This window comes from Leopardus geoffroyi, chromosome E1 (genome assembly GCF_018350155.1).
Source record: "Leopardus geoffroyi isolate Oge1 chromosome E1, O.geoffroyi_Oge1_pat1.0, whole genome shotgun sequence".
Classification (NCBI taxonomy): Eukaryota; Metazoa; Chordata; class Mammalia; order Carnivora; family Felidae; genus Leopardus; species Leopardus geoffroyi.
In genome coordinates, this window is record NC_059330.1 from 11,970,386 (window position 1) to 11,989,046 (window position 18,661).

Here is an 18,661-nt window from a genome sequence, read left to right on the forward strand (position 1 = left end):
TGTGTGTTTCCCCTTTCAGGAGCCAGACGATAAAATAGGATGTTTAGAAACAACTGCATATACAGGGGAAATTAGAAATTGTGCATGCCCAAGGAAAGGCTCAGAAAGACCTGAGAAAAGTAGAAGTTTATACCTCAGTCTGATCCTTGGCAAAGAGCTTACAATGATAGAAATAGAAGACAAAAAGCAGCAAACCTTGGGGAAGAGGGAAGTATCTGATTTTCACTTATCACATGATTAGATTTAAATGTTCAGTGTTCAACCAAAAATCACAAAGCATACAAATAAATAGGAAAGTATGTCCCATCCAAAGGAAAACAACAGAATTGGTCCCTGGGAAAGACTTTTAATGGCAGATATACTAAACAAAGTCTTTAAAACAATTCTCAAGATGCTCAACTAAAGGAATATGTGAAGAAAGCCAAAAAAATGTATGAGCAAAATGGAACTATAAAGAAACAGAAAACCTAAAAAAACCAGAGTTCCAGAGCTGAAAACTACAACTGCAATGAAGAATTCACGAGAGTGCCTCCAAGGCCAACTTGAGCAGGCAGAAGAAAGAATCCATGAACTTGAAGATAGAACGAACAGTGGACATCAGTGAGGCTAAGGAACAGAGAAAAATTGAAGAAAAGTGGACAGAACCTAAGAGAACTATGGACACTATCAAAAGGATCAACCTGCACATTGTGGGAGTCCCAGAAGGCAAAGGGGCAGAGGACATTCAAAGAATGGCTAGGAGTGCCTGGGTGTCTCAGTCAGTTGAGCATCAAACTCTTGATTTTGGCTCAGGTCATGATCAAAGAGTCGTGGGATTGAGCCCTGTGTTGGTCTCCGAGCTGAGCATGGAGCCTGCTTGAGATTCTTTCTCCTGCCCCCCACCTCTGCTTGCATGTTCTCCCTCTAAAATAAAAAAAATAAAATTAAATAAAAGAATGGCTAAAAACTAACCAAATTTGGTGAAAGATAGGAACATAAATATATAAGAAGCTCAGAATCTCCCAAGTAAGATGAACCCAGAGCCACACTGAGACACATTCTAATCAAACTTCCAAAAGACAAAGAGCAGATCTTGAAAGCAGCAAGAGAGAAGCAAATCATCACATATGGGGATCTTCAATGAGAATGTATACAGATTTCTCATCAGAAATGTTGGAGGCCAGAAGACAGTGGGCCAATATAGTCAAAGTGCTCAAACAAACAAACAAACAAAACCCCTGTCAACCAATAGTCCTATCCAGCAAAACTGTCCAAAAGTGGGGGAGAAATCAAGACATTCCTGGATAAAAGAGGAGGCAGTTTGTGATCACTAGAACTGCCCTACAAGAAATGCCCACAGGAGTTCTGCAAGGTGAAGTGAAAGACACCATCAGTACCTCAAAGCCATATGGAGAAATAAAGATCTCAATAAAGGTAGATCATGAGCAATTATAAAAGCTAATATTGTAGCAATGGTATGTAACTGTACTCTGTTTCCTGCATGACTTAAGCACACCTAATAATGTAAAAGTTAATATTGGGGTGCCTGGGTGGCTCAGTTGATTGAGCATCCCACTTTGGCTCAGGTCATGATCTCTCATTCCATGGGTTCACGCCCCACATTGGGCTCTGTGCTGACAGCTCAGAGCCTGGAGCCTGCTTCCGATTCTGTGTCTCCCTCTCTGCCCCTCCCCCACTTGTGCTCCCCCTCTCTCTCACTCTCTCAAAAAATAAAAACATAAAAATTTTTTTTTTTTTAATCTCCCAAGAAAGAAAACTCCTGAAGTCAATGGCTTTACTAGTGACTTCTACCAGACATTGAAATAACTAACTTGCAAAAAAAAAAGAAGAGGAAAGAACACTTCCTAACACATTCCATGAGCCAGCATAATCCTGATACTAAAGCCAGAAAAGACACTATAAAGAAAACTACAGACCAATATCCCTTATAAACATTGATGCAAAAATCCTCAACAAGATACTAACAAGTAGCATAGTAAAAGGTCCATACATCATGGCCAAATGGGATTTTATTTCTGGGATGCAAGGATGGTCCAACATAAGACTATCAGTGTAATATACCATGTTAGTAAAAGGAAAGGGAAAAAACCACATGTCATCTCAATGCAGAAAAAGCATTTGACAAAATTCAACACTCTTTCATGATAAAAATATAATGTGTAATCAATATAAAAATATATAATTATAACTATATATAATAAAAGTTGTATATGAAAAACCTGTGGCAAACATAGTACTCAGTTGTGAAAGACAAAGGTTTTCCTCGAAGATCAGGACCAAGGTAAGGTTGGCTACTTTCATCACTTCTATTCAACACAGGACTGGAAGTTTTAGCCAGAGCAATTAAACAAGAAAAAGAAAAGGCATCTAAATTGGAATGGAAGTAGTAAAATTATTTGTTTGCAGATGAGATGCTCCTTATATATAGAAAACCCTAAAGACACCACACAAAAAACATTAGATCTAATACAGGAATTCAGCAAAGTTGTACAATACAAAATCAACACAAAGAAAACAGTTGCATTTCTATACATGATGAACAATCTGAAAATGATTATTATAAAACAATTTCACTTATAACATCAAAAAGAATAAAATAAGAATTAACCAAGGAGGTGACAACTTGTACAATGAAAACTACAAAACAATTGGGGGGAAAAAAACAATTGCTGAAAGAAATTAAAGAAGACATAAATAAATAGAGGGATGCCTGAGTGGTTCAGTCGGTTGAGCTTCTGACTTCTGCTCAGGTCATGATCTCCCTGTTCATGAGTTCGAGCCCTTCGTCGGGCTCTGTGCTAACAGCTGAGAACCTGGAGCCGGCTTCGGATTCTGTGTCTCCCTCTCTGCCACCTCCCCCCACTAGCTCACGCTCTCTCTCTTTCAAAAATAAATTAAAAAAAAAAAAAGTAAAGAAATAATAATAAATGGAAACACATCCTATGTTCACAGATTGGAAGACTTAATATTGTTAAAATGTCAATATTGTCCAAAGCGATCTGCAGATCCAATGCAATCCAATATCAAAATCCCAAAAAATAATCTTTTGCAAAAATAGGAAAACTCATCAAAAAATTCATATGGAACCTCATCCAAACGGCCTAAACAATCCTGAAAATGAACAGATCTGGAGGACTCACACTTTCTGATTTCAAAACTTACTTTGAAGATACATAATAAAAAGTGTGGTATTGGCATGAAGACAGACATATAGACCAGTGGAATAGAATAGAGAGCCCAGAAAAAAAATCCTCACAAATATGAACAAATCATTTTTGACAAGTGTGCCAAGACCATTCAATGGGGGAAAGCACGGTCTATTCAACAAATGGTTCTGGGGAAACTGTCCACATGCAAAAGAACAAAATTAGGCCCTTACCTAACACCATATGTAGAAATTAACCCTCAAAAAGTAACTCAAAATGAAACCAGGACCTACATGTAAGAGTTAAGATGGCAAAACTCTTAGAAGAAAACACAGGGCAAAAGCTTCTTGATTTTGAATTTGGCAGTGATTTCTTGGATATGACACCAAAGGTACAGGTAACAAAAGAAAAAAATAGACAAATTGGCTTCATAAGAATTTAAAACTTTTCTACATCAAAAGACACTATCCACAGAGTAAAAAGGCAAGCCACAGAATGGGAGAAAATACTTGCAAATCATACTAAGGGATTAATATCCAGAATATATAGAGAACTCCTAAAATTTAACAATGAAACAACCCAATTCAGAAAATGGGCAAACGACTTGGATAGGCATTCTACTGAAGAAGATATATGAAGGTGGTTACTCTGGGGGGGGGGGGGGAGAGGGAGTGGTGGGGACAGGAAACAAGTGTTGGTGAGGGTGTGGGAAAATTGGAACACTTGAGCATTGTTGGAGGGAATATAAAATGGCTCAGCCACTGTAGAAAACAGTATGGAGATTCCTCAAAAAATTAAAAATAGAATTACCATATGACCCAGCAATTCCACTTATGGGTATATACCCAAAAGATTGGAAAGCAGGGTGTTGAAGAGATATTTGTGACCCATCTTCATAGCAGCATTATTTGTAACAGCTGAAACATGGAAGCAGTTGAACTGTCCATCGACTGATGAATGGATAAGCAAAATGCAGCATATCCATACAATGGAATATTATTCGGCCTTAAAAAGGAAGAAAATCCTGTAATATGCTACAACATGGATGAACCTTAAGGACATTATGCTAAATGCAATAAATAAATCACAAAAAGACACTCCGATTCCAATTATAGATCATACTTAGAGTAGTCAAAATCATAGAGACAGAAAGTAGAATGATGGTTGCCAGGGGTGGCAGAGAGGCAGAGAGGAGAGAGGGAGTGGCAGAGGGGGGGTGGGGGAGAGAGAGAATCCCAGCAGGTTCCATGCTGTCAGCACAGCGCCCCACACAGGGCTCAAACTCACGAACCATGCGATCATGACCTGAGCCAAAACCAAGAGTTGGGTGCTTAACCAACTGAGCCACCCAGGCGCCCCTTAAGATTTTATTTTTAAGTAATCTCTACATACAACATGGGGTTCAAACTCAAAACCCAAGATCAAGAGTCGCATGCTCTATCAACTGAGCCAGGACGTGCTCCATCAGTGTGAATATCTTTAATACCACTGAACCGTACACATAAAAATAGTTGAGATGGTAAATTTTATGTTATGTGCATTTTAACACAATTAAAAAAGAAAACCAATGACACCAGTGAGTGGCCAATTCTCTGTGGTATGGAAGTTTAAGCTGCTTTAGTGATTTTGGATGGTCTTCTCAAAGTTAGTGTTTGGAGTTGATCATGGAGACGAGGTAACTCTCATTTATTCCAAAGACATCTCTTGAATGTCTACAGGTGTGTGCTTAACATTTTGTTCAACTTTGGGGAATAGTTCGTCCATTAAAAATATTTAAAGACAAATCCGTTTGAAAGGAAGATGGTGGGAAGCGTACCCAGGTGACCTGGAACCCTTAAACTGGCAGCTGTAGGTCTTGGTCATCTTCTCAGACTGGGAGGGAACTCCAGGCCCACATGGGTAAAGGGTAAGTGTGGGGGGGAAAGATGACTTCCCACTGTGCCCCTTATCTTTGGGTACAGATGTTTCTCTTTTTCTGGGGAATGACATTCTCTGGAAACCTTGCTCTCATGTTCTAAAGAGGATTTTGCCAGTTGTCTGCCAGGCTACTGACTGACTTCCCTCGGTGGGTAGAACCCAATGTAAGTGTCAGGTTTCGTTTTATGGGAATGTGTGATCTAAATTTCCAACATACAATGAAGCTTTTATTGACAAGAATGGGCAGGTAGGGCCATATATTGATTGGTTTCTATGGGCAGTTGTGGCCTTTTTCACCTGAGAATGTGCAGCTCTTGAAGACTGATGGCCATCAGAGGTGAGGGTGCAGAAGACATGGTGGGCAGATGAATCTGTACTGACCTAGTTCGACTCCTGCCTTGGGGACTGAGTCTGGTTTTGTGCTTTTGTGGCTTTTTTGCACTAACTGGGAGAGAGAAAACATTCTGGGTCTTGAGCTTTCCCTTTGTGCTTGAAGGGTTGCAATACTTACACTTTTCCAAGAACAGACCATCTGGAGCATTTGTTCAGAGTGTTGGGCAATGACTTAAGCATCTTTCCTAAATTCCTCCATTTGAAATTCTTTTTCTTTAATGTTTATGTGTTCATTTTGAGAGACCATGCACAAGGGAGGGTGGTGCAGAGAGACAGAGGGAGAGAGAGAATCCGAAGCAGGGCAGAGCCGGACAGGGGGTCCATCTCTTGAACCGTGAGATCATGACTTGAGCCGAAATCAAGGGTTGGACGCTTAATGGACTGAACCACCCAGGCGTTCCTCCATTTGTAATTCTTAAGAATGTCCCATTAAATACTAGTGGTATTTAACACCTTTTTTTAAGTCCTGCCAAAGTTAGTAACATAATTTTTTACTTTGAATATTATTTTTTTGTCTTAAAGCCTATTTTATCTGATATCGATATGGCAAGTCCACCTCTCTTATGGTTGCCGTTTGCGTGGTGTATCTTTTTCCATCTTATTTTCAAACCACTTGTGTCTTTGAATCTACAGTGTCTCTCTTATAGGCAGCATATATTTGATCCTGCCTTTTTAGCCTGTCTGACAATCTCTGTTTTTTTATTTGGAGCTCTCAGTCTACCTGAATTTAATGTAATCATTGGTGTGGTTAGATTTACATGTGCCATTTTGCTACTTTTATTTAATTTTAGAGACAGTGAGTGAGTGGGGAAGAGGAGCAGAGGGAGGGAGGGAGAATATTAAGCTGGTTCAGTGTTCAGCACGGAGCCCGACTCGGGACTCAATCCCACGACCCTGGGATCATGACCTGAGCCAAAATCAAGAGTCACTCAACTGACTGAGCCACCCAGGAGCCCCCATTTTGCTATTTTCTGTATCTCTTATGTCCATTTTCTTTTTTTTTTTTTTTTTTAATTTTTTTTTTTCAACGTTTATTTATTTTTGGGACAGAGAGAGACAGAGCATGAACGGGGGAGGGGCAGAGAGAGAGGGAGACACAGAATCGGAAACAGGCTCCAGGCTCTGAGCCATCAGCCCAGAGCCCGACGCGGGGCTCGAACTCACGGACCGCGAGATCATGACCTGGCTGAAATCGGACGCTTAACCGACTGCGCCACCCAGGCGCCCCTCTTATGTCCATTTTCTATATATTTATATGTTTCTATATGACATATAGAAAACATTTAAGACTTAAAAATGTTTATATTGTGGTAATATATATAACCTAGAATTTTCCATTTAAACTATTTTTAAGAGTAGAATTCAGTGGCATATTATATTTATAATGTGTCTCATGTCTTTTTGTTCCTATTTTTAACGTGTTTATTTTTTATTGAATGACTATGTTTTAGAACATAATTTTAATTTTGGATTTGTAAACCTAGTTTTTTAAGTTGTGTGTGTGTGTGTGTGGGGGGGGGGGGTGCTCCAGGGATTACAATATGCATCTTTATTTTTGTTTTAATTTTTTAAATTTATTTTGAGAGACACAGAACATGAGCAGATGAGGCAGAGAGACAGGGAGAGAGAGAATCCCAAGCAAGCTCCACACTGCAGAGCCTGACATGGGGCTTGAACTCATGAAACCATGAGATCACGACCTGAGCCAAAACCAAGAGTTGGACACTTAACTGACTGAGCCACCCAGGTAACCCTCACATTTAGGTTTTTAATATATTTTGAGTTTATGGGTGCGTGGCTGGCTCATTCAGAAGAGCATGCAACTCTTGACTCAGGGTTGTGAGTTCAAGCCCCATGTTGGGTGTAGAGATTACTTAAAAATAAAATTTTAAAAATTCATTTTGAGTTTATTTTTGTGCATGATGTAAATGACTTCTTTTCATAAGAACAGTTTTAGGTTCACAGCAAAATTGAGGGAAAGGTACAGAGATTTCCCATATACCCTCTGCCCCAACACATGCATAGCCTTTCCCATTATTAATATTCCAACCACAGTGGGCAGTTACAATTGACCCTAATTGACAGTTTGCATAGACTTTATTTATTTTAATGTGTATTTATTTTTGAGACAGAGAGAGACAGAGCATGAACGGGGGAGGGTCAGAGAGAGAGAGGAAGACACAGAGTCTGAAACAGGATCTAGGCTCTGAGCTGTCAGCACAGAGCCCGAAACAGGGCTTGAACTCACGAGTCATGAGACCATGACCTGAGCTGAAGTCGGACGCTCAACCGACTGAGCCACCCAGACAACCCTTGCATAGACTTTAAAAAATAATTTGTGTTTCTCTAAGGAGTATCTGTGGACTCATTATCATTATATTTTCCTTTAATTCTTTGAACATTTCTGTAAGAATTGCTTTGAAGTGTTTTTCTACTAATTCCAACATCTGGGTCCACTCAAAGTCAATTTCTATTGGCTGCTGTTTTCCCTGTATGTTGGTCACACTTTCCTGCTGCTTTGCATGTCTATTATGTTTTCGTTGAAAACTGACATTTTAGATAATATAGTATAGCAATTCTATTACATTCTATTACATTTTTCTAAGGTTGTTTTTCTTTGGAAACGTGCCTGGACTTAAACTGTAGAATCTCTCCCTCTGTAGTGTGACGCTAGTGTGTCTGCTCAGTTTGTTGTTGTTTTTTTTTTTTTTAATATTTATTTTTGAGAGACAGAGAGAGACAGCATAGGCAGGGGAGGGGCAGAGAGAGAGAGAGAGAGAGAGGGAGACACAGAACATGAAGCAGGCTCCAGGCTCTGAGCTGTCAGCACAGAGCCCGACGCGGGGCTCGAACTCATGGACTTCGAGATCATGACCTGAGCCGAAGTCGGACGCTTAACCTACTGAGCCACCCAGGTGTCCCAATGTTTTTTTAAATCCTTATTTTTATTTATGTCTAGAGGTCACTGCTGTGTCTTCCTAATGTAGTAGTCAGCCAATGTTTTTAGGCAGAGGTTGTACCCAAATATTTTAAGCCTGTGAGAATCCTGTCCTCTGCTGATCGATGTGTTTGTGGGTTGGGAACCCTTTCAAGCCTCCATTGGCTTTCGCTCTTCCCTGGCCTCTCCTGGGTCTCTCCCATTCATGCATAGCTCCCCAGTTCACCAAGGATGTGTGGAGAGTGTAGGTCAGCTTTTCTATGGTTTTCTCACTTTGGGGCCCTTTCTGTCCTATTTTCTGGCTGGTCTTACCCCACCTTGGACCAGAAGCTTGGGTTGGTAAGGCTGCAGGTGTTTGTCATTCATTTCCCAACTGAACGAACCACTTTTAGCCAGCAAAAGTAAAAACCTAGATTTTAGGGTTTTGCAGCCGGTCCCACATTGGTAAGGCCACCATTTTTGCCAATTGAGCTGGGAGGGTGAACGGCTGGGAGCAGCCTCCAGCAGTTTTAAAAAAAATGATGCCTCTCATTTTATTGTCTGCCTTTGGTGGATTTCCAGCACCCTGAAGCAGTTGTTATTGACCATTTTCCCTAATACACACGCACACGCATGCACGCGCATATTTGGTTGGTTGGTTGGTTGGTTGGTTGGTTGTTTTTACAGAGAGGAATCGACTACCTCTTTATATAGGACTGTGCTCACCTTCTTCTCATTCTTTACTATCTTTTCAGGTGAAGAAAGTGAGTCTCAAAGAATGAAGCAATTCGCCCTAGGTCACGCAGCTGTGACGTAGGGGACCTAGAATCACACTGTGGGGCTCTATTTGTAAATTTAAAAAGGCACTTTTAAGAAGTATGGCTGACATACAATAATTTATACTCATTTAAACCATACACCCTGACAGGTTTTGACATATGCGTATGCACATTAACGCCATCAAGATAGTGAACATCTCATTGTATGTTTCTTTATACTCTTTCTTCCCTTCCCACATCTCTAGGCAACCACTGATTTACTTTCACTCTAGTTTGCATTTCCTAGAATTGCATGTTGGTGCAACCACACAGAATATACTTTCTTTTGTCTATCTTTTTTCACTCAGCATAATTTATCCATATATATCAGCAGTTTGTTTCTTCTTATTGTGAAATAGTATTCCATCGTATGGACAGGCGAGGGTTCGGCTATTTATCTGTTGATGGATGTTTGTATTATGTCCAGGTTTGGGTTATTACAAATAAATCTGCAGACATTTGTGTACAAGTCTTTGTGCACACACATAGACGTGTGCTTTCATTGCTCTTGGGTTATATTTAGGAGCGGTATAGCTGGGTCATACGGAAGGTAAACGTTCAACATTTAAAATAAGTTTTAATTTGGAATAATTTTAGATTTACTGACGTTTCAAAGATAGCACAGACAGTTTAGTTTCCGTTATTATTAGCATCTTACATCCCTATCATGCATTTGTCAAAGTGAAAAAACTGACACTGATACGTGACTATTAATTAAGCTCCAGACTTTTTCACATTTCAGCCCTTTTCCCAGTTACACTATCTTTCTGTTTCAGGGCACCACATTGCATCTAGTTGTCCAGTCTCCCTGGTCTCTTCTGGTCTGTTACAATTTCTAAGCGGTTCCCTTCTCTTCATGACCTTGGAAGTCTGGAAAAATACTGGCCAGTTATCCTGTGGAATGGAATAGCAAGTCCTTCCATCTGGATTTCTGACGTTTCCTCCTCGTGATAGAACTGGGTGTATGAGCTTTGGGAACAACCACCGCAGAAGTGAGGTGCCCTTCTCATCATATCCGGGGTATGTAACATTCACACATCTCTGGTGATGGTCACTATCACTTGGTTAAGGTGGTGTTTACAAGGTTTCTCCCCACTTTCAAAGGGGCAGAGAGATTTAGTTCTCCCTCCTGTAGCAAGGAGAAGCTACATATATTATTTGGAATTCTTCTGTAAGGAAGACATGTATCTTCTCTCGTTTCTTTATTCAGTCATTTATTTATAGCAGTATAGAGTCATGTATATTTATCTCGCACTTGGGTTATAAAAACTATTGCAAATATTTATTTTGTTTCTCCATGTGCTCCAGTTTTGGCCGCTGGAGTCTCTTTTAGGCTACTCCGGTGTCTTTTGTTCCTGCTGCCATGTCCACATGCTCAATTTCTGGTACTACAAGATGCCGAAAATACATCTACAGTCTCCGTGCCCAACCCCCAGAATCTGTTATTTCTTCAAGGAGAATGGTGTTTGGAAACTAAGATCTGGGACCTAGCATGCTCGTTATTGCTGGGGTGTCACTGCTTCTGGGCCTCTTGGGGGAATGAGGTATGTGAGGTATGTCAAAACTGACATAGTACGTATTTTACTATAAATACTAAGCTAACCATGAGTTCACTGTGGTGTCTCTGACCCCAATCCAGTACCAGAGGGATCATTCAAGCCTTCTCCGGTGCTTATCTCTTACCCCATCCAACAGAGAGAACCCTATCCGCTCCCACTATCCGCCAACCAACGACTAATGCACTCGACCCCAGTGCGCGTGTATGCAGTTCCCCGCCTTGGGAAATAAAGGTATCACCCAGAGTACAGTGTTGACGGGCAGCTGCTGTTGTGTTTAGCCTTGTGGTTTCCAGTTAAAACGTGGTTTCCCAAAGTTACTTAGATCAGTTCCTTTCCCCCCATCTGGGGAGTCTGTTTTTTAATGGATGGAAGTCATGAAGACCATCAGCTGGTTACAAGGAGGAGACTGTGGACTTATTTCCTTTCAAAGACCATAGACAGACTTCAAATTAACCGTGGAAATTCCTGACCAGGATTCAAGAACGAAAAAATAGAAAAAAGAAAACTTAACCCTTCTCTCTTTTCTCTCCCTGTGAAAGTAACAGCCCCTCCTAAGTGATACAGTGGGTCCAGTGCTTGCTAAGACAGGACCGCGGCCTTCTTACGTTTTCACCGTGCTTATGCTTAAAGCAGAACGAACAGGCATCTCCAAATAACAAGTTTATATTGGGAAAGTCTGTAGAAACACAAGGGGCTTAAGACTGGCTTTGGGGCCATCCCCATCACACCACTGTCTCTGACACTTTGGGTTCAAACCCTGCCACCAGCTTAAGCATTCCTTATTTGACACTCTCAGTGTGTTTCCAGACCCTTCTCCCAGCCCTGCCTAGCCGCGCCCCTAAAGCAAAAGGAAAGGTTTGAACTGAGCGGTCACGGCTGCTCTACTGCCCCTCAAAGGGAGGAGGACCTGGATTGTTGCAGGCTCTGCGGGGAGCGGAGCGGGTGGTATCGGGGCGCCTGCGGGGCTCACGCATTTCCACAGGGCTAGGCGGGCGCGGCCCGGTGCACTTGGGCAGAGCGCGCGCAGACGCGGTGGGGCCGCGAATAAGCCCAGAGAGGCGGTGTGCAGCCAGGCTGCGCGTGCGCAGGCGTGGTGGGACCTGTGGGAGGGGGGCACGGGGGGTGGGGCGCACGGGGTCTGCGGGTGCACAGGCACAGTGGGCCGTAGCTGGAGGGCGGTCGCACGTGCCTGGGGTTGCGCAGGCGCGGTTGGCCGGGGGTGGCTGTACAGGGCCGGGGCGCGCAGGCGTAGTGGGTGGTGTGTATGGGGGAGGGGGTCGGGCGCACGTGGCCGGCCGCGGCGCAGGCGTGATGGGCAGTGGGGGGGGGGGGAGGGGGCGCTGAGTGCACGTGGCTAGAGATGCGCAGGCGCAGTGGGTGGGGAGGTGCGGGCGCACGTGGCCGGGGGCGCGCGCGCAGGCGCCGTGGGCGGCGGGGCAGGTCGAGGCGGTATGGAGCGGTTACGTTGGCGGGTGGCGGCTGTGGCGACCATGGGTCTCGCGCTGGCTCTGGAGGCGCTGCCCTCCGTGCTGCGCTGGCTGCGGGCCTGGCGACGGCGAGGGTGGCGGAGTCCTCTGCGGCGCGAGGTGCTCTTCTTCCCATCGCAGGTGACCTGCACCGAGGCTCTGCTGCAGGCCCCGAGCGAGGGGCCGTCGGGGCCGCCAGCGGGCTGCCCGTGCAGCCTGCCCCACGGCGAGAGCTCGCTCAGCCGCCTGCTGAGCGCCCTGTTGGCCGCCCGCGCCAGCCTCGAGCTCTGCCTCTTTGCCTTCTCCAGCCCGCAATTGGGGCGCGCCGTGCAGCTGCTTCACCAGCGCGGGGTGCGCGTCCGGGTCATCACCGACTGCGACTACATGGCCCTCAACGGTTCACAGATCGGCCTGCTCCGCAAGGCAGGTAGGCCGCGCCAGAGAGGCTGGGAGTCCCGGCTTGGGACTCAGGTCCGTGGAGAACCTCTGGGGAGGGTCATCAGGCCCCCAGCCTGGCGAATGATGTGACCCCGGGGGCTTTAGGCAGTGGGGTAGAATGTCAAAAGCAGAAACTTGGTGGGGGGTCTGAGTATAGGTGAGACCCCATATATGTCCCCTGGTGGCCTTGTGAGGTCAGGATGGTTTTAGCCTGGAGAGACTCCAGGGCCGTCTGTAAAGAGCACCTGCCTTCACCCAGTGGGTGCACTTCTGTGCAGGGAGGTGTTAACGCTGGATACCTGAGTGTGAGCCCGGAGGAGTGAGCAGGCTGTGTGTTCCCAGCTAGTGGAGAAGATCTGGGGGATTCTCAGAGGCTGGAGGCCTGCCCAGCGACACCGGGGAAAGCGGACGTAGCTCCTGTGATTCCCAGTTTCTGATGACTGGCGTTGGCCTTGGGGGGCTGTGGGGAAAGCCTGTACCGGGTAGAGGCAGGGGATGTAGCCCCACCAGCTGAGTTTTTGACGTTGCAGACTGAAATGACAATGGCTTAGCCAGGCAGCACTCAGGAAATCAAGGGCGAACTGTAAAAACAAACCTGCAAGGCTCGCCGCTAGCGGACTGTCAGTGACCGTGTGCATAGGAGCGGGTGTGCCAAGATGGTGAAGGTGGGGCTTCGGGACTGAGGGGCTAAAGGAGGAAAAGTCATTTCACCTTAAATCCACTAGTGAATTTTATGCTGGGGCTTTTGAAATGAATAAAAATGATATACTAAAAAACGTGGAGCTAAAATGTTTAGATGGTGAGCAGTTAATTTGTTTCTCCGGCTGCAGGAGGACAGGTAAGACGGATACCTCTGGCTGGCCTTTCTCTTGCACTGGGATGGGGACGGTTGAAGCGGGAAGTATGAATAATTTTGCAAAGGGTCTAAATTCAGATTCTGGGCTTACCCGTGAGGTTTGTATTTCCTCCTCAGCCTCAGTATAACAGTGTGTTTTGCATGTGGGACTTAAGATCTGTTCTGAAGGTAGAGCTAACAGGAGTTGCTGGCGGGTTGGTTAGAGAAGCGGTGTTCGGGTCCCCTGGGATAGGAAGGTTACAAGGCAGGGTTGCTGGCAAAATACAGGATGTCCAGGTAAATTTGAAGTTCAGATAAGCAACGAATGCTTTTTAGTGTATGTCCCAAATATTGCATGGGACACACTTACTTTAAAAAACTATCTGTAGGGGCACCTGGGTGGCTCAGTCGGTTAAGCGTCTGACTCCGGCCCAGGTCATGATCTCACGGTTCGTGAGTTCGAGCCTCATGTCCAGCACTGTGCTGACAGCTCAGAGCCTGGAGCCTGCTTTGGATTCTGTGTCTCCCTCTCTCTCTGTCCCTCCCCTGCCCCTGCTTGCACTGTCTCTCGAAACGTTAAAAAAAAACCCTTTTTTTTTTTTAAATAAAAAAAGTATTTGTTGTTTATCTGAAATCACATCTTACTTTGGACATCCTGTATTTTTATTTGTGAAGTCTGGTGACTCTGTTGCAAAGCAGCCTATTTTAAACTGTTCTCTTAAATCACACATTTCTTATGTTCTCGTCCACTAAGCAGATAACCCAGGAGGTAGGCATTATTCCAGGGTTGAGGCAGAGGAGGATGGACAGACGGGTCCTGCCCGAGGGGAGTTTGAAAATGGTAGGAGAGAGACAAACAGGAAAACAAAAGGCAAGGATTACAGGCTCCGTGGCGAGTGAAGGAGGCAAAGCGAGGGAGAATTCGGTTTTGTAGCAGTTAGAACTCTTTCTGCTTTGGTGGAAAGGCCCAGGGCACGCTGGGAGTTAGGGGCCCCAGCCGGCTGGCTTTGGGGTGACACTTAATACCCTCACCCGAAGCACCCAGGGCCTGGCTTCTCCTGCAGTCTTCCTGCTTGAGGCCCATCCTCCCCTTATGCAGTGGGGTGTGGTGCTGGCGTGCGTGGCGTTGGCAGGGGTGCCCCAGTTCCAGGGGTGGGCCCAGTGAGAGCGTGAAGGCAAGGAAAGCCTGGCGAACGATTGTTGCCCTGACCCCTCTGGCAGGGTCCATGATGGGCCCTCCCAGAACCAGTAACCCGGGATTGTGCTGGTTGTTGCGTCCTTGAGAAGTGCGGGCGGGCAGACCTCACCCAGGTTCCAGGGCTGCCTGTTGGCGCCAGAAGGCAAGTTGTGTGAGTGTTGCCGTCCCGCCCCTCGGGACCGGCTGTCCCCACTGCCCCCCGGTCCTGGGCCACCAGGCTCCCCGTTCCCTCGGCCTTCCCTCCTGTGCGCTGGCGGCGGCTGGTCACCATCTGGCTCGGCCACCGCCTCCTGCCCAAGGGTGACGAGCTTCCCGTCTCCCCTACCAAGTCAGAACTAGAGCAGCAGCTGCTGGGAAACGGTCTGCACTTGAGGAGGGGCTCCGGTGTCTGAACGAAAGCGTTGGAAGAGGCGGTGGAGAAGTCTGACTTGCCCTTTTTGCAGGCATCCAGGTGCGACACGATCAGGACCTGGGCTACATGCATCACAAGTTTGCCATAGTGGACAAGAAGGTGCTGATCACGGGCTCCCTCAACTGGACCACTCAAGCCATTCAGAACAATAGAGAAAATGTTTTGATTATGGAGGATGAGGAGTACGTGAGGCTTTTTCTGGAAGAATTTGAGCGTATCTGGGAAGAGTTTAATCCTACAAAGTATAGCTTTTTCCCACAAAAGAAGAGGAATCACTGAAGCTGTGCTCTCCTCTGTCTTCAGAGTTCAAGGCGAGAACGGTGTTCGGTGTTACAGAACTTTTGTCTCCATAGTCGAAACCACACCATATCTAAAAGGATGGGACTCAGGACGGGCCTGTGCCCGCCCAGAGCGGCTGCCGGGTTCCGTGTCACACTGTGCAGTCTACGTGAGAGAAATCTCAATGTGAGGAAAAAACACATTCAGACTCCGTTCTCGTTCATTAAAACACTAAAGTGAAGTGCAGAGTGGGGTTAAGGAGGAAGGGGAATCCCTGCAACCCGAGTCTCTTGTTTCAGGTCAGCTCGCTTCCCACCAGTACGTTCGGCGACAGCTTTTCAGGAATGGGCATTCTGGAACGCGCCTCCTGCCTTGGGCCGGGTTTCTCCTGCTGTACAGAAAAGGCAAGATACCTCTTTCAGGATGTAAAGGCTGATTCCTCTTCCTGACTCTAGAGAATCTCTTGCTATGGCATCCGCTCCCCTGGCACTGTCTCCCACACTGTCTCCTCCTTTCCTGTTGGCCTGGCCCAACCCTTCCAGCACAGCTAACCCCCTGGGATGGGCCAGAGGTCGGCAGTCTCTCCATTTCTGCTGTCACCGGCTCGTGGGTGCTTATGGGCAGGTTTGAGTCCGAAGATGTTAAGGAGAGAAGTCAGGAAAAAGGGCAGGAGAGGGGGGTGCTGGGCACGGCAGGAGTGGGGAGCCGCCTTCCGGGCCCCCCTGCAAGCATTGGTTGCCACCACAGCAGGCAGGTCATTGTCCTAGCCGGGGTGCCTTGCATGGTGACCCTTTAAAATAAATACACAGGAGAAAAAAAGAACCCCACAAGTACCCAGGAGAATGTTCGTCTTCCACAGCTTCCCTTCTGTTTTCATCGTGGTGAGTTGCTCCGTCTATCAGCAAGGACTGGAAGTGGCCAGAGGCTGCTTCTGTTTCTGTGTGTTAAGCCTTTAATTGTTAGCATGCTTGCATTCAAGGTAATTTTGTGCTCTTAGAAGTGACCTTCACTGTACCACCTGTGAACTTGGCTAATTGGCATTTTTGGCTCAGCGTAATCAATCATGGGTTACCTGACCATCTGGAGGAATAAACTAGAAGAGGGCCTCTTTTCAGGCTGTGGCATCTCACAGATCTGTTTTTATTCTCAGCTCAGGGATTTGCTTTCACCGTTAATTAGAATAGCTATCTTACGTACATTTGTGAAATGTTATTTTTTCATTAACGTGTATCTTTATAGAGAGATTGTTCACATGACACCTGAATAGCGATTTGGCCATCTTGTCCTATTTCTGTATGTAATCGTCCTGACGTCTGTTGGGCGCATTTCACTTTCCCCATCATACTCATGGAGCCACCTGGAGAGACCACTCATCGTTGCATGTTTTTCCCTGTTTAAAGTTATCTTTGACTTACTGTGTTAGGCAAGTAAATGCAAAGTTAATTTTCCTGATTTAATTGAAGCTAACGAGTATAATACATGGATTGGAGCTCACAGGAAATGGTTTTGGACTGAATGTGTTTTTTTTCCCCAAGTTGCTTATGCACTCCCGCAGCCTGTGTTCTGGAGAGAAAACAGGAGGAGTTGTAGGATGTGTCTGTGTCCTGGATGCTGAAGCCGCATCGTCCTGCACGTCTGCATGTTTGAATAAAGGCGTTCTTACTCTGGAATGTTAGTAGTGTGTCTTTGCCTTTTGCAGATCCAAATCGTGAGTGCTGTTAATGAAACAAATACCATTTTGCAGCAGTGGATGACATATGGCTGTTTAGAGACTGCTGGTCAAGATAGGAGCCCCAGGCAGGAGTAAGACCTCAGTGTTCCTTGGGGGACCTTCTGAAGTGTTCTCCAAGATGTCCATGCCGCCGTGGCAGGATTTCCAGCATTTTCCTCCAACCTGTGAAGGTTGGCTTGCGTGCAGCTCACTCCCATTGGTATCTGGGTCTTTGCCGTGGCTTGCATCCCCTTCTTCCAGAAGCAGGCTGGTGCTCAGACGTATGTTAGTAACCATGCGCGCATAAGGTGACCTAGCCGAGCTGTCTGGATATTTTCAGGATTCTTAAATGATCTCGTAAGATTTTTTATTTAATGGCTTTGTTTATATTGTTATCTTCATTATCTTAGCAGTAGGAAATCAAATCTCACAAGATTCAGGTTTTCTGAAAAGAACTGTGGTAAGACAACACTTCCTCCTGCAACCCTTATGATTAGAAAACACCGTTGGAGTGGGAATTGGCCTCCACAGTGCCCACAGCTGTGAAGTACACCAGGAAGGTTTGAAGGAACCAATACAACGACATCGTGTCTTTTTAATTTATTGGGAGAGAGACAGACACAGTGCGAGGCAGAAGCTGCGAAGTTGTGAGATCATGACCTGAGCTGAAACCAAGAGTTGGACACTTAACCAAGTGAGCCACCCAGGTGCCCCAACAATATTGTGTGTGTGTGTGTGTGTGTGTGTGTGTAAAGTTTATTTATTTTGAGAGAGACAGTGAGTGGGGGAGGGGCAGAGAGGGAGAGAGAGAATCCCAAGCAGGCTGACAATGTGGAGCACGAATTGGGGCCTGAACTCACCAACTGCGAGATTGTGACCTGAGCCAAAATCAAGAGTCGGATGCTTAACCGACTGAGCCAACCCGGTGGCCTACAGCTGTCTTATATTTTAAAGCATGTTTTGGTTCTTTTGAATTGTTTTTAAAACAGCTGATTACTTAAAAAAAACACTTCATGGAGATTCATATATGAATCATACATGAAAAGATTCACCCTTTTGAAGAATGCAATTCAGTGGTTTTTAGTACATAACAGAGGTGTGCGGCCATCACCACTCTCGGATCCCAGAGCGTATTCTTCAGCCCAGAAAGAAACCATGTCCCAAGAGCAGCACTCTCCGTTCTCTGCCCCCTCCCAGCCCTTGGCGACCACTGTCTCCTTCCTATCTCTGGATTTTCCTATAAATGGAATCCTACAGTATGTGGCATTTTGTATGTGCCTTCTTTCATTCAGCATAATGTTTTTGAGGCTGTCCCTGTTGTAGCACGTGCGTGTCAGTATTTCACTTCTTTCTGTAGTTGAGTGATAGAATATTCTGTCACGTGGATATACGACATTAAAAAAAAACCCATTCATCGTTTGATGGACATTTTGGTTTCCACCATTACAAATAACGATGCTGTAAACATTTCACATGTAAGTGTTCATGCCGACATGTTTTCACTTCTCAAGTACATAGCTAGGAGTAGATTTTTGGGGTCCAAGAACTCTTGTCTGAGAAACTATCAGACTT

General features: G+C 45.4%; 1 protein-coding gene and 1 long non-coding RNA gene across 2 annotated transcripts; both read left to right on the forward strand.

The window, feature by feature from the left end:
• The first annotated feature begins 8,312 nt into the window (after window positions 1-8,312).
• Window positions 8,313-11,720, forward strand: LOC123603134. Its single transcript, XR_006714754.1, has 3 exons — window positions 8,313-10,211; window positions 10,500-10,735; window positions 10,887-11,720. It is a non-coding gene; the product is annotated as an uncharacterized LOC123603134 (long non-coding RNA).
• A 394-nt stretch (window positions 11,721-12,114) lies between these two features.
• Window positions 12,115-17,048, forward strand: PLD6 (phospholipase D family member 6). Its single transcript, XM_045487646.1, has 2 exons — window positions 12,115-12,643; window positions 15,131-17,048. The coding sequence occupies exons 1-2, from the start codon at window positions 12,202-12,204 to the stop codon at window positions 15,376-15,378; spliced, it is 690 nt and encodes a 229-aa protein (XP_045343602.1). The 5' UTR covers window positions 12,115-12,201; the 3' UTR covers window positions 15,379-17,048.
• Window positions 17,049-18,661: the final 1,613 nt, after the last annotated feature.